General features: G+C 43.9%; 1 protein-coding gene across 1 annotated transcript in view; it reads right to left on the bottom strand.

Annotated features, from left to right (window-relative positions):
- The window catches only part of TRANK1 (tetratricopeptide repeat and ankyrin repeat containing 1), an 82,398-nt gene that overhangs the window by 19,562 nt on the left and 49,570 nt on the right, over positions 1-13,266 (bottom strand). The window contains exons 15-16 of the mRNA XM_034991895.1: positions 9,204-9,350; positions 6,910-7,066 (exon numbers count right to left, since the gene is read on the bottom strand). Of these exons, the coding sequence (XP_034847786.1) occupies positions 6,910-7,066; positions 9,204-9,350 (304 nt within the window). The remainder of the gene's footprint in view (positions 1-6,909; positions 7,067-9,203; positions 9,351-13,266) is intronic.

Consider the following 13,266-nt stretch of genomic DNA (forward strand, 5'->3'; position numbering starts at 1 on the left):
AAGAATTCCTCATATCAGTGAGGTCATAGGATACATGTCTTTCTCTGATCGACTTATTTCGCTCAGCATAACACCCTCCAGTTCCATCCACAACGTTGCAAAAGGCAAGATCTCATTCCTTTTGATGGCTGCATAATATTCCATTGTATACATATACCACTTCTTCTTTATCCATTCACCTGTCGATGGACATCTTGGCTCTTTCCACATTTAGGCTATTGTGGACATTGCTGCTATAAACATCGGGGTGCACGTACCCCTTCGGATCCCTACATTTGTATCTTTGGGGTAAATACCCAGTACTGCAATTGCTGGATCGTATGGTAGCTCTATTTTCAACTTTTTGAGGAACCTCCATACTGTTTTCCAGAGTGGTTGCACCAGCTTGCATTCCCACTGTTGGGAGGGTTCCCCTTTCACCGCATCCCCACCAACATCTGTCATTTCCTGACTTGTTAATTTTAGCCATTCTGACTGGTGTGAGGTGGTATCTCATTGAGGTTTTGATTTGGATTTCCCTGATGCCGAGCAATGTTGAGCACTTTTTCATGTGTCTATTGGCCATTTGGATGTCTTCTTTGGAAAAATGTCTGTTCATGTCTTCTGCCCATTTCTTGACTGGATCATTTGTTCTTTGGGTGTTGAGTTTGATAAGTTCTTTACAGATTTGGGATATTAGTCCTTTATCTGATATGTCATTTGCAAATATCTTCTCCCATTCTGTCGGTTGTCTTTTGGTTTTGTTGACTGTTTCCTTTGCTGTGCAAAAGCTTTTTATCCTGATGAAATCCCAATAGTTCATTTTTGCCCTGGCTTCCCTTGCCTTTGGTGATGTTTCTAGGAAGAAGTTGCAGCAGCTGAGGTCAAAGAGGTTGCTGCCTGTGTTCTCCTTTAGGATGTTGATGGACTCCTGTCTCACATTTAGGTCTTTCAACCATTTGGAGTCTATTTTTGTGTGTGGTGTAAGGAAATGGTCCAGTTTCATTCTTCTGCATGTGGCTGTCCATTTTCCCAACACTATTTGTTGAAGAGACTATCTTTTTTCCATTGGGCATTCTTTCCTGCTTTGTCAAAGATTAGTTGACCAGAGAGTTGAGGGTCCATTTCTGGGTTCTCTATTCTGCTCCATTGATCTATATGTCTGTTTTTGTGCCAGTACCATACTGTCTTGATGATGACAGCTTTGTAATAGAGCTTGAAGTACAGAATTGTGATGCCGCCAGCTTTGCTTTTCTTATTCAACATTCCTCTGGCTATTCGGGGTCTTTTCTGGTTCCATACAAATTTTAGGATGATTTGTTCCATTTCTTTGAAAAAAGTGGATGGTATTTTGATGGGGATTGCACTGAATGTGTAGATTGCTCTAGGTAGCATTGACATCTTCACATTTGTTCTTCCAATCCATGAGCATGGAACGTTTTCCATTTCTTTGTGTCTTCCTCAATTTCTTTCATGAGCATTTTATAGTTTTCTGAGTACAAATCCTTTGCCTCTTTGGTTAGATTTATTCCTAGGTATCTTATGGCTTTGGGTGCAATTGTAAATGGGATCGACTCCTTAATTTCTCTTTCTTCTGTCTTATTGTTGGTGTATAGGAATGCCACTGATTTCTGTGCATTGATTTTATATCCTGCCACTTGACTGAATTCCTGTATGAGTTCTAGCAGTTTTGGGGTGGAGTCTTTTGGGTTTTCCACATAAAGTGTCATATCATCTGCAAAGAGTGAGAGTTTGACTTCTTCTTTGCCGATTTGGATGCCTTTGATTTCTTTTTGTTGTCTGATTGCTGTGGCTAGGACTTCTAATACTATGTTGAATAGCAGTGATGATAGTGGACATCCCTGCCGCATTCCTGACCTTAGGGGGAAAGCTCTCAGTTCTTCCCCATTGAGAATGATATTCACTGTGGGTTTTTCATAGATGGCTTTTATGATATTGAGGTATGTACCCTCTATCCCTATTCTCTGAAGAGTTTTGATCAAGAAAGGATGCTGTACTTCGTCAAATGCTTTTTCTGCATCTATTGAGAGGATCATATGGCTCTTGTTCTTTTATTAATGTATTGTATCACACAGATTGATTTGCAGATGTTGAACCAACCTTGCAGCCCAGGAATAAATCCCATTTGGTCATGGTGAATAATCCTTTTAATGTACTGTTGGATCCTATTGGCTAGTATTTTGGCATTCCTCTGGCTATTCGGGGTCTTTTCTGGTTCCATAGAAACTTTAGGATGATTTGTTCCATTTCTTTGAAAAAAGTGGATGGTATTTTGATGGGGATTGCATTGAATGTATAGATTGTAGAGCCCCCATTTTTTATTGCACCTCATTACTAACCTTTTTGATTTCGACTTGGTTAGATTTTAGTTCTTTTATTTCTCCAGAAAGGGTTTCTCTAATAACTTCTATGCTTTTTTCAAGCCCAGCTAGTATCTTTAAAATCATCATTCTGAACTCTAGTTCTGACATCGTACTAATGTCCATATTGAGTAGGTCCCTGGCAGTGGGTACTACCTCTTGTTCTTTTTATTGAGTGGTTTTTTTCCACCTTGTCATTTTGTCCAGAGGAGAATAGATGAATGAGAGAACAAAATGCTAACAGGGTAACAACGTCCCCAGAAAATATACACTAAACAAATCAGAAAAGACCTGAAACTGGGGGAAAAGAAAGGGAAAGAAAGAGAAAAGAAAAAGAAAAAAAAGATAAAAAGATAAAAACAAACAAAAACAGAATAAAACAAAAAAAAACAATATGATCAAATATGATCAGGCTGGTACATAGATCAGTGCCACACACTAGATTTTGGGTGTATTTTGGTCATTAGAAGAAAGTGCCTCCCAAAATTTTAAAGAATGAAAAACTTATGTATGTACAAAAATAAGGGTTAATACAGTGAAGGGATGGAGTATGACTGTAAAGATGAAAATTATAAAAGATTTTATAAAAGGAATTGATAGATAAGAATTTGTTTGGAAGAAAAAAGAAGAGTATTTAAAAAGAAAAGAAAAAAAAAGGGAGAGAATGTGATCAGGCAGGAGACTAGAACAAAGCCATACACTAGAGATTTAAGGTATATTTTGATCTGTTAGAAGAAACTGTATCTCAAAATTTTAAAGAGAGAACAATTTAAATATATATATATATATATATCAAAAATAAGGGTAACTACTATGAAGGGATAGACTATGACTCTAAAAATGAAAAATAAAAATGTTTTTTAATAAAGGGATTGATAAGATGTTGGTTGAAAAAGGGAAAAAGAAAAATTAAAAAAAAAAAAGTTAAAAAAAATTAACTTGGAAAGACTAAGGAATCATGGTAAAAAAGCCATGAATTCTACGTGCACTATTCCCCTAGTGCTGGAGTTCTGCCGTTCTCATTGATCGGTAAACTTGGTCTTGGCTGGCTGTTCTCACTGATCTTCTGGGGGAGGGGCCTGTTGCCATGGTTCCCGAATGTATTTGCCGGAGGCAGAATTGCCCCGCCCTTGCCGGTCCAGGCTAAGTAATCTGCTCGAGTTTGCTCTCCGGAGCTTTTGTTCCCTGCAAGCTTTCCGTTCAGCTTTGGAGGCCGAGAATGAAAATGGCGGCCTCCCAATCTCCGCCCTGGAGGAGCCGAGAACTCGGGGCCCCGCTCCTCAGTGAGCCCCCAGAGAAAAGCAGTCAGTCACTCCCATCTCCCCGGTCTCCAGCCACACTCTGTGCTCACCCGGCCTGTGACTGAGCATTTCTATCTCTGGCACCCGACCCCGGGTGGAGTCTCCAAACCCAGCAGATCCCCGCGGTGCGCTCCCGCGCTGCTCCTCCCCGGGGAGGAAGGGGAATCTCCCCGGATCTGCCGCTTGTTGGGTCCCTGCTGGAGGAGCAGGGGCCCGACTGTGCCGCGGATCACGGTTTATGGCCACCCCGAGCTGAGAGCCCACGCCTGGGCTCCGCCTCTGCAGCCGGCTTCCCCGTTCCGATCCCTGGGAGCTCTGCCACACCCAGGCACCCCCGGTCTTTCTGTGACCCCGAGGGTCCTGAGACCACACTGTCCCCTCAAGGGTTCCACCCCCCGCTTAGCCACCGGAGCGACATCCCTCAGTGGAGCCGACTTCTAAAAGTTCCGATCTTGTGCTCCGCGACTCTATCACTTGCCAGAAGCAGCCGAGGGAGGCCCTCTCCCCCGCCGTCTATCCTCCCTAATATTGCTTCGGATTCACTTCTCTGCACGTCCTACCTTCCAGAAAGTGGTTGCTTTTCTGTTCAGAGAGTTGCTGCTATTCTTTTCTTTGATCTCCTGTTGAGTTTGTAGGTGTTCAGAATGGTTTGATCCCTATCCAGCTGAATTCCTGAGACCAGACGAAATCCAGGTCTCCTACTCCTCCGCCATCTTGCTCCACCCCCCTTCCGGGATTCATTTTAAGACGGATTTTAGCTTACCAAGCCAGGTTGTTGTGGCTTTTGGAAAGAGGAGGCAGAGGGAAGAAAGGATGTTACCCAGTTTTTGATCTTCGGTCTACCTTCCTCTCCTACAGCGATAGATTAGAAGACAGAATATTCTAATTCCTCCTTGAAAATCCAGAGCCATGTGGCTCTTGGCAAACTCCCACACAGAGGACAAGGTGACAGGGTTTTACAGTATTTTCAAATGTGCAGACTTTGCCCTCAGGGTAAGCAATGTGACACGTCCCCATCGGTGGACATGGAATGCCACAACCACCTGCTGTCAGGCCCTTCTGCTGTCACACTAGCCTGCTGGCAACTAGATTAGCCACCCCTCCTGCAGCCCCCCGAGCATCAACAGCCGTAGGCAACCCCTCTCTGCAGGTTCTGAGCCTCAGCTGCAAGAAGCATATGGAAGACTGATGACCAACACAAGGTTGAGAGCTAAATCTGGGCCGAAGGGGTCCAGGATACCCCAGCCCATGGATAGCAATGGAGGGCAGCCAAGCAGACACGCCAGCTTCCTTTAGAAGTCGCAAACTCCCTCTCACCGGCCCTCTGCCATGTCCTGCAGCGCCGTGTGCAAAGATGACTTTGCAGCGTCTTGTCCTGACTCTGTGCATGCTATCCATGCTCCGGTGACATTTTATCCTCACAGGGAGCTCCCCGGTAGCTCCACATAGGGCAGGCGAATGCTGCCGGCACGATGATAAAGACACCCAAATTACACAGTCACTCCGCTCATCCCCAGCTCCCCCTGCACAGTGGGAACAGATGTTCTCATAGACGTTACCATGTGCAACTTACAACACACTTAAGACTGTCCTTTTGGGGGGGGCGCCTGGGTGGCTCAGTTGGTTAAGCGACTGCCTTCGGCTCAGGTCATGATCCTGGAGTCCCTAGATCGAGTCCCACATCGGGCTCCCTGCTCGACAAGGAGTCTGCTTCTCCCTCTGACCCTCCCCCCTCTCATGTGCTCTCTCTCATTCTCTCTCTCTCAAATAAATAAAATCTTTAAAAAAAAAAAAAAAAAGACTGTCCTTTTTCTTGTATTCTTAACGCTACCAAGACAGAAAATAAATTGTGATCTTGTTTCATTTGGAATCTTTAAATGAAAGAAAATTGGCTATCTTGATGATCTCTTATAACAGGTGCCAGAATCTACTCTGGGAATGAAAGGAATAGGCGCCACAGGGGAGATTAAGAATGACCACAGCAGGCCAGCCTGCCCCCTCCCTTTTCGTTGAAGAAGTGAAGGCCCAGGGTGAGAAAGTGGGTCTGGACAAGGTCACGTGGCTGCACAGGTGGAAAATTCTAATGAGAAGCTAGGGTTTTTTCATTCCAAGACTTCAACTTTCCCCATTACACCCAACAGCCAGGGCCCAGAAACAGAACAGCTAACCCTGGTCCCCAACTGAGCCATTGGCTGCCACCAAAAATAGTCTCCATAAAACTGGCCAGAAAATGCTCAGGAAAGCAGCAGACCCCTGCACAGTGGCTGAGCCCTGCACTTTCCCCTATCCGTAGAGAAATTAACTGTGGCCTGGAGGAGCCGACTCAACGGCTAACCCATAAGAAGGACAACAATTTTCTCCTTTATGAAGGGCTGATGACTTCTCCCGCTAGTTATCCTATCAGGAGATCTGCACTCCATTTTTTTAATTAGTCAGTAAGTGATCAAAACAACACACAATATTGGTTTGGCTTTTTAAACACTGCAAACAGCACAGAAGGGGAAAAGTGAAAGGTGTCCCTATCTCCTCAACAAGCCGCACTTACCAGTCCTAGGACCAGAGCAGCCCCCAAGAACAGTTCCTCACTGCTAGACACTTAGGTCATTTTAGTTTCTTATAATTACAAATGGGGCTGTGAGGAACACTCTTGTGCATGTATCTTTGAGATTCTATTACAAGAACATCTCTAGGATAGGTTCCTGGAACAGGAATTGCTGGGTCACTTTTAACCCAGCACATTTTTAATTTTGATAGATACTGCCAGTCAGCTGTCCAAAGACCATAGCAATTTGTGTTCCCCCCAACAAAGCCTATTTCTTCTCAACCTCGCCCAGGACCCTCACTTTTTTTTTTTTTTTTCTTAAGGAGGCTCCACACACAACATGGGGCTTGAACTCACGACCCTGAGATCAAGAGTCAGACACACTACTGACTGAGCCAGCCAGGCCCCTGCCATGACCCTCACCTTTAAAGGACCAATAATAAATCTTCCCTGAAGGTATTAACCTCCCCCACTCCCATTACAACCACACTTTCCCACACACCTTAGCAGTAAATACGAACTCTCATTTCTCAGAAGAAATGTGGAAAGGAAAGAAAGTGCTTTCAAAATCTATATCCTTTATACCTGACCATAAGAAGAAGTTGAGAGTAACGTTTTGTTTTGTTTTGTTTGGGGGGGGATTATTATTTAAATGAGAGTAACATGTTTTGTATCCAACAGCCAGAATATCTTAATGAGATCTTACCTTTATTTTCATCTGTCTTCACAACTTGGACAAGATTTCTTCTCATGAAATATTTGAAAGCAGGAGCCCGCTTCTCTGGGTTTTCATCAAAGATCCAGAGGTTAACCCGGGCCCGTGTGATGGCAGTATATAGTTGCTTCAGCTCTCCATTGAGGAGCTAAATTGAGGACAAAGACGGAGAACTTTTTGTCTAGAGCTTCAACGTGATACACTTCAATTTGGTGAAATACAAAAACCAAATTTCAGCATAGCAGAAGCGTGAGCAGGACAGGAGGCTCACTGCGGCCTCAGCACAGATAAGTGAAGCTCTAGCAAGGGAGCAACATTAGCATAGGACTGCCCTTATCGGCTGTAATTTTGAAATAATTATAGGTTCATAGGAAGGCACGAAGATAGTATAGAGAGGTCCCATGTACATTTCACTCAATTTATCCCAATGGCTACATCTTACTTACACAGTTACTATACCTTATTTTTACAAATTAAGCCAGTCATACACTTCTATGACCACTATCATTAGTACAAAATTATTCATGACTTATGCCATGATTGAGGGCTGCAGATATAAGGGGGTTATGACTTGAACACGGGGAGGGCCTACTTGATTAAATAATGCACATTTCCAAACAGGAGTGGATTTGTGGCTACCTAGAGGTTTGCATAGCTTGGCAGTGATTTAACTTTTATTTCTTTTTTTTTTAAGATTTTATTTATTTATTTGAAAGAGAGACACAGCATGAGAGGGAACACAAGCAGGGGGAGTGGGAGAAGGAGAAGCAGGCTTCCCACCAAGCAGGGAGCCCCATGCAGGGCTCGATCCCAGGACCCCGGGATCATGACCTGAGCCAAAGGCAAACACTTAACGACTGAGCCACCCAGGCGCCCCTTAACTTTTATTTCTGTAGAGCTTTCTAGGCATTTACTGAAATAACCTGATAACTGCTATTCTGTTTGTTTTGTACTTTGTACAAGACATAAAACTAGGGCAGTAGTTTCTCCCCAAAGTTTTTCGTTTTACTCGTTCAATTTTCACTCTCCCGAGGCTCCATCAACCTCCCTCAGTCAAGAACTCTGCAGAACTGCTCAGCTTTAGCCTCATTCTCAGTGAGGCAGCTGCGATGTGAAGGGAAAGGAAAGCTGGGTCCCTTCACAGCGTAGTGGAGAAAAATTTGCCACCCCAAAATGTGGACTTCCATCTCTTTGGCATGTGGATTATTTTAGGCCGATTATTTTTAAGAAACAAAAGGTTCACAAAGAACCTTTGACCTTCACCCTGACTTCCTAAAAGAATTTAGACAGAGAACCTGCTCCAGGAAGGGAGCAATCACCATAGATAACTGTAGTATATATGAACTAGGGGTGCTAAACAGGGAGCTCCATAGCAAGTCTGTTTGTGTGAATTCCTCTGTGTCCCATTGATCTGGATGGCCCAGCAAACATCTGCTTACCAAACATTAACATTTTTCATATTCTTGTGAATTGCTTTCTTTCCCTTTGAAGCCCTAGAACCCTACCCCCTTCTCCTTGGTTCAGGATGACAGATACACCTCATTTTGCCTGTTTTTGGAATCTCATGTTTATGTTGATTCCCTGTACATACATAATTAAATTTTATTTTCTTTTTTTTAACATTTTTTTAAAGATTTTATGTATTTATTTGAGAGAGAGAGCATGAGTGAGAAAGCAGAAGCAGGGGGTGCAGCAGAGGGACAGAGAGAAGTAGACTCCCTGCCGAGCAGACTCCCTACCAAGACCCTGGGATCATGACCTGAGCCAAAGGCAGAGGCTTCACCAACTGAGCCAACCAGGCGCCCCTAAATTTTATTTTCTTCTGTTAATCTGTTTCATGTCAATTTAATTTTTAGACCAGCTAGAGGAATCTTAAAAGGCAGAGAAACATTTTTTCCTCCCCCATAATAGTCAAGCCTGGTATACAAGTCTCCATGAATTATTGTCCTGGACTTCACGTCTGAGTTCTCTGTCAGCAACTTCAAAATTTCTGAAGAGAGCTGAATTCCAGAGGTGAATAGAAGGTACAACCCTCCCCCTTTCACTTTCAGTCAGTGCCCCACCCATCAAGCCCCACTCTCTGCTGAGAAAAGAGCGTCTGCCAACACTGAGATCCCTGCCATGCCCACTCCCATCCTCCACTCCCCAGTGCTGATGCACAAGAAAACCAGTCAAGTGCCGGGCTCTATTTTTAGCCTCATCTTCTCATACAAACCTTGTTTACTGCCCGCCCCCCTCCCCACCCCCATGTCAAATAAGCATGTGGACAAATGGCAGTAAATCACCTTGTACATTTCTGGATTCACCGTGAGAGACCGACGCTGGGAGGAGCTGGGTTTCTTCAGGGGCACTTCAATCAGTGGTTGGTTTTCCTCTCTGGAGTCAGATGATGAAGACGTAAATGAAGAAATGATCTTCCATTCCTTGTAAGCCTGAACAACAATGACAAATTAAAAACCAGCAGAATATACTCTTGAACTGTACACACAGCCTCATGGTGAATTAAGCCCCCTTTTCCTGGCTTGGGGCCCTCAGCCCAGCTGTAAGGAGGGGGCTATCCTATGGCCTCAGGTGGGGGCACCTCAGGTGGCACACGCAGGGAAAGGGGAAGCTACCATGAAAACTCCCCCAGACACTTGGCCAAGATGGCTGAGAAGCCAGGCACACAAACCCACTTCCAAGAGGAATGCTAAGCATCCAGGAAATTTCTTGCTTAAAGAATTTCCACAAGCAGTATGGAGGGAGGAACCCAGTGTCCTTCAGCCCTTTCACAATGTGTGAGAGATGCCACTTAGTGTCAGCTGTTAAGACATATGACAAAATTCTCTAACTAAATTATTCACCCAGGGATGGAACAAAATTCAGGAGCTGTGGAGTATAATGTGCACAGGACACTGAGATCAGACAGAACATACTTGTATCTCAGTTTTTTCACTCATTAGCTATGTGACCTCAGAAAAATTGTTTATTTATTTCCTCCATGTCTCCTTTTCCTGCTCTGTAAAATGGGGATGACAGAACTACCCAAGTTTATTGGGAAATAAAAGGAGATAATCAATGTCGAGTGTCTAATACAATGCTTGACAAATAGTTGAGATTTTAGCCATGTGTCCCTTTATCCAAACTCAAACCACAAAACCATAGTGACTATGTAGACCAGAAGTTGGCAAGTTTTTTTCTCTAAAGGGTCAGAGGATAAATATTTCAGGTTTTGTGGGCCATGCGGTCTCTCTCACAACCACTCAACTCTGTTATTATGATGCAAAAGCAGCCATTGTCAATCATGTAGATGAATGGGCATGTGTGTCCCAATAAAACGTTATTTTTCAACACTAAAATTGAATTTAATGTAATTTTCATGTGTCACGTAACATTGTTTTCCTTCGATTTTTTTAACCATTTAAAAATGTAAAAACTACTGTTAGCCCACGGGCCACACAAAAGTAGACAGTGGGCTGGATTTGGCCCTGGGGACCATGGTCGACAGACCCTGGTAAAGCTAAAGTGCCCAGAATACATGCAGTATTTAGAGGGCAGAATTCCTATGCAATTTCAGATTTCATCCTTTACTGAATCTTGTGAGTAGCTAGTTAACTCCCCTCAGCCTTTACTTTTCCATGTATAAAATGGTGCTCCTTGCCACCTATGTATCTTCTCAAGAATAATGAAAACCTGGAGTGGATACAGTTCACGACCTTAAGTCACCCCATAACTTAAACTAATAAGTATCAGGTTAAATGCTTTAAACAATCTAATTTATTTAATATTAATCAAATTATTATTACGTTAAATTTATTTTGATACTAAAAAATAAACACTGTCTATTAAATAAGGATGGTTATGCTACTAACCAATTATGGAATTAATCATCATATTCTGAAAAGAGATGTAAATCATGTAATCATTGAAGTAGTTGGGAGTTAAAAAAAAAAAGCCTTCAGGACATATTTATGACCGTCCTCTTTGTAGAGCCATTCACACTCTGAATTGCTGGCCAAGGAAGGCAGGCAAAAGACACAAGCGTTTTGACATTTATGAGGCTCTCCTGGCAGACAGTGTGAGGTGCAGACCAGCCGATCTTGGAAGGGCTAGTGAAGCACAACATATTTTAAAACTGCTGAATGAGAAGGAAAAGCTGCTCGTATGGTGCAGGACTAACCTGTTTCCAGGAATAAAACATACTTTACTTTCAAGACCGAGCCTTTGAGGAGTACGTGTATTTGTGGCAAGAATACAGGCCTACAGCACTTCTGACAATAAAAGAAGCAGTATGTAAGTCTTCCAGCTTCTTCTATTGGGACTGATCATTGTGAAGGTCACCTTGGTGGGGCCTGTTCTCTAAGTGAGAACCATAAAAGCTGTGGTTTTCAAAGTCCCTCCTGTCCCAGGAGTATGAAGGAAAGGACTCCCCCGGGAGTCCTTACATTGGGGCTGAGTGTAAATGCCAAGCACCCTTCTAAGTCCCCACAGGAGGAGAGTTTGGGGGTGACTGGGAGAAAGACTACTGCTCCCCAAAATGAGGCCAAATCCTAGAAGAGAAGGATTTGGCATAACCATTCCTTGGTCCCTTCCCCATCTCAGAAGATGGCCCTGGCAACTATGTGGTTGAACAGGGAGCAACAAATCCTCTAAAGAGAAGAATCGCACACCAGGACAACAATAACACCCCCCACACACATGCACAAAGAGTGTGTTTGCCAGAAACATAAACCAGGGGTGGAAGAAGAGGCCAGGGGTGGAGAGATGAGCTCTCCACTGTCCCCCATGTCAAATGCAATTACTATGCAGCAGCCTGCAGCCAGACACCCCGAAGGAAACCCCACATGAGGAGCCAGGTGATTGAAGACTTAGGTGATCTCTGTCTTTCCTCTGCTTTGATTAGAGAATTGCCTCTCATTTAGAAATGAGATGTTTTTTGGTCTTATCTCTGTCGATGATAAATGGAGGGTGTGCTTTGTGCTGGGGGAATGCATAATGACACTCCTTAGGAACTGAGAAGGAGCACCACATCAGGAGTCTTTTTAGAAGTCTTACTGTGCACATGGGATGAAGTGGATGTTACCAAAAAATTCCATTTGTGGTTATTTTAATTTTATGCAACAAACTGAGCCATTGGTTGGGAGCACAGGGTCAAGATATCTGGGCCTTCGCCATTTCCAGGATCAGGGTGAGACAGAATAACTGGATTTTTCTTCCACAAACAGAAGTGACCACAAGTTACAGATCCGTAAGTCCAGAGCTCCTCGGGCTTCTTACTGGCACAAGCACACAACTAGCAATTAATAAAGGACAGGAACAACAAAGTCTTACCCCTTCCTCTTTCGGCACAGCCTCAGTCCAACCATGACCAATGGATGTATTATGAGAAAAAAGAGTTAGTTCTCAGAGATTAAAAATCGTTCCAGGGTTAATGAGAGTGCATCTGATTTCATTAGCAAAAGTCAATAGAAAAGGAATGCACTTAAGGTATGGCAATGGTATACTCATCGTGGAAGGTTCTGGAAGGCAATTTGCATGCGGGGCTTTAAAAGGAAAGGAGTACAGAGGAAAGATTGAGAAACTGAGAACTCAAAGCATCTGAGTTGGTCTCCAGGCTCTGGAACCTACACCATGACTATGGGCAATTTACTTAATTTCCATGACCCTCAGCTTTATCTGTAGAATGAGGGTAATGAGAATACATACAACCTCAGAGGGCTAGTGGAGGATGAAGGGAAACAAAGCATTGAAAAAGGACTTTATAAACCGTGAAGTACCCATAGCAATAGTAGTCAGAGCTATCATCAAGGCAATCCTATTTTTTAAAAGATCAGAAAAAAAAAATTCAGGACTCCATTTGAAACAGTCAGTTCTGGGGCAGATTTTAAGGTGTCAAAGCTAACAGTACAACAACAGCCCCTTCAAGCATGCACCATGTGCAGTGGGAAGTCTGCAACAGGGACCAGGACACAGCCAGCTAAGTGCCAGAGGAGACCCCCCAGCAGTCAGCAGCCAGCCTGAGCCCCCACCGAAAGACAGTGGTGAAAAAGAAACCAGTGGCTCGAGTTGGTGACTCTACCCATAATGTACTGAGCTCAGGAAGAAAGACCATCCCAAGGTCTTGGACTCGGGAACCAAGTCAAAGCGGTGGCCTGGCACGGAGGTCCTGGGGGTCGATCCAGGGACTCTTTCACTGCCATGGTCTGCATGGGCTGCAAGCAGTGGGGAAGCCATGCCAGAAGGGAGCTCCCAGGCGGGGCAGCTCTCCTCACCCCCCACATTACCTGATCCAGTGGCCAGGAACCAGGCCTCATTTGTCTTCCCGGAGTTTTCTCTTTCTATGAACTGAACTTGCCCAGTTCTGTCCTC

This window comes from Mirounga leonina, unplaced genomic scaffold (genome assembly GCF_011800145.1).
Source record: "Mirounga leonina isolate KUSES-001 unplaced genomic scaffold, KU_Mleo_1.0 Mir_115, whole genome shotgun sequence".
Classification (NCBI taxonomy): domain Eukaryota; kingdom Metazoa; phylum Chordata; class Mammalia; order Carnivora; family Phocidae; genus Mirounga; species Mirounga leonina.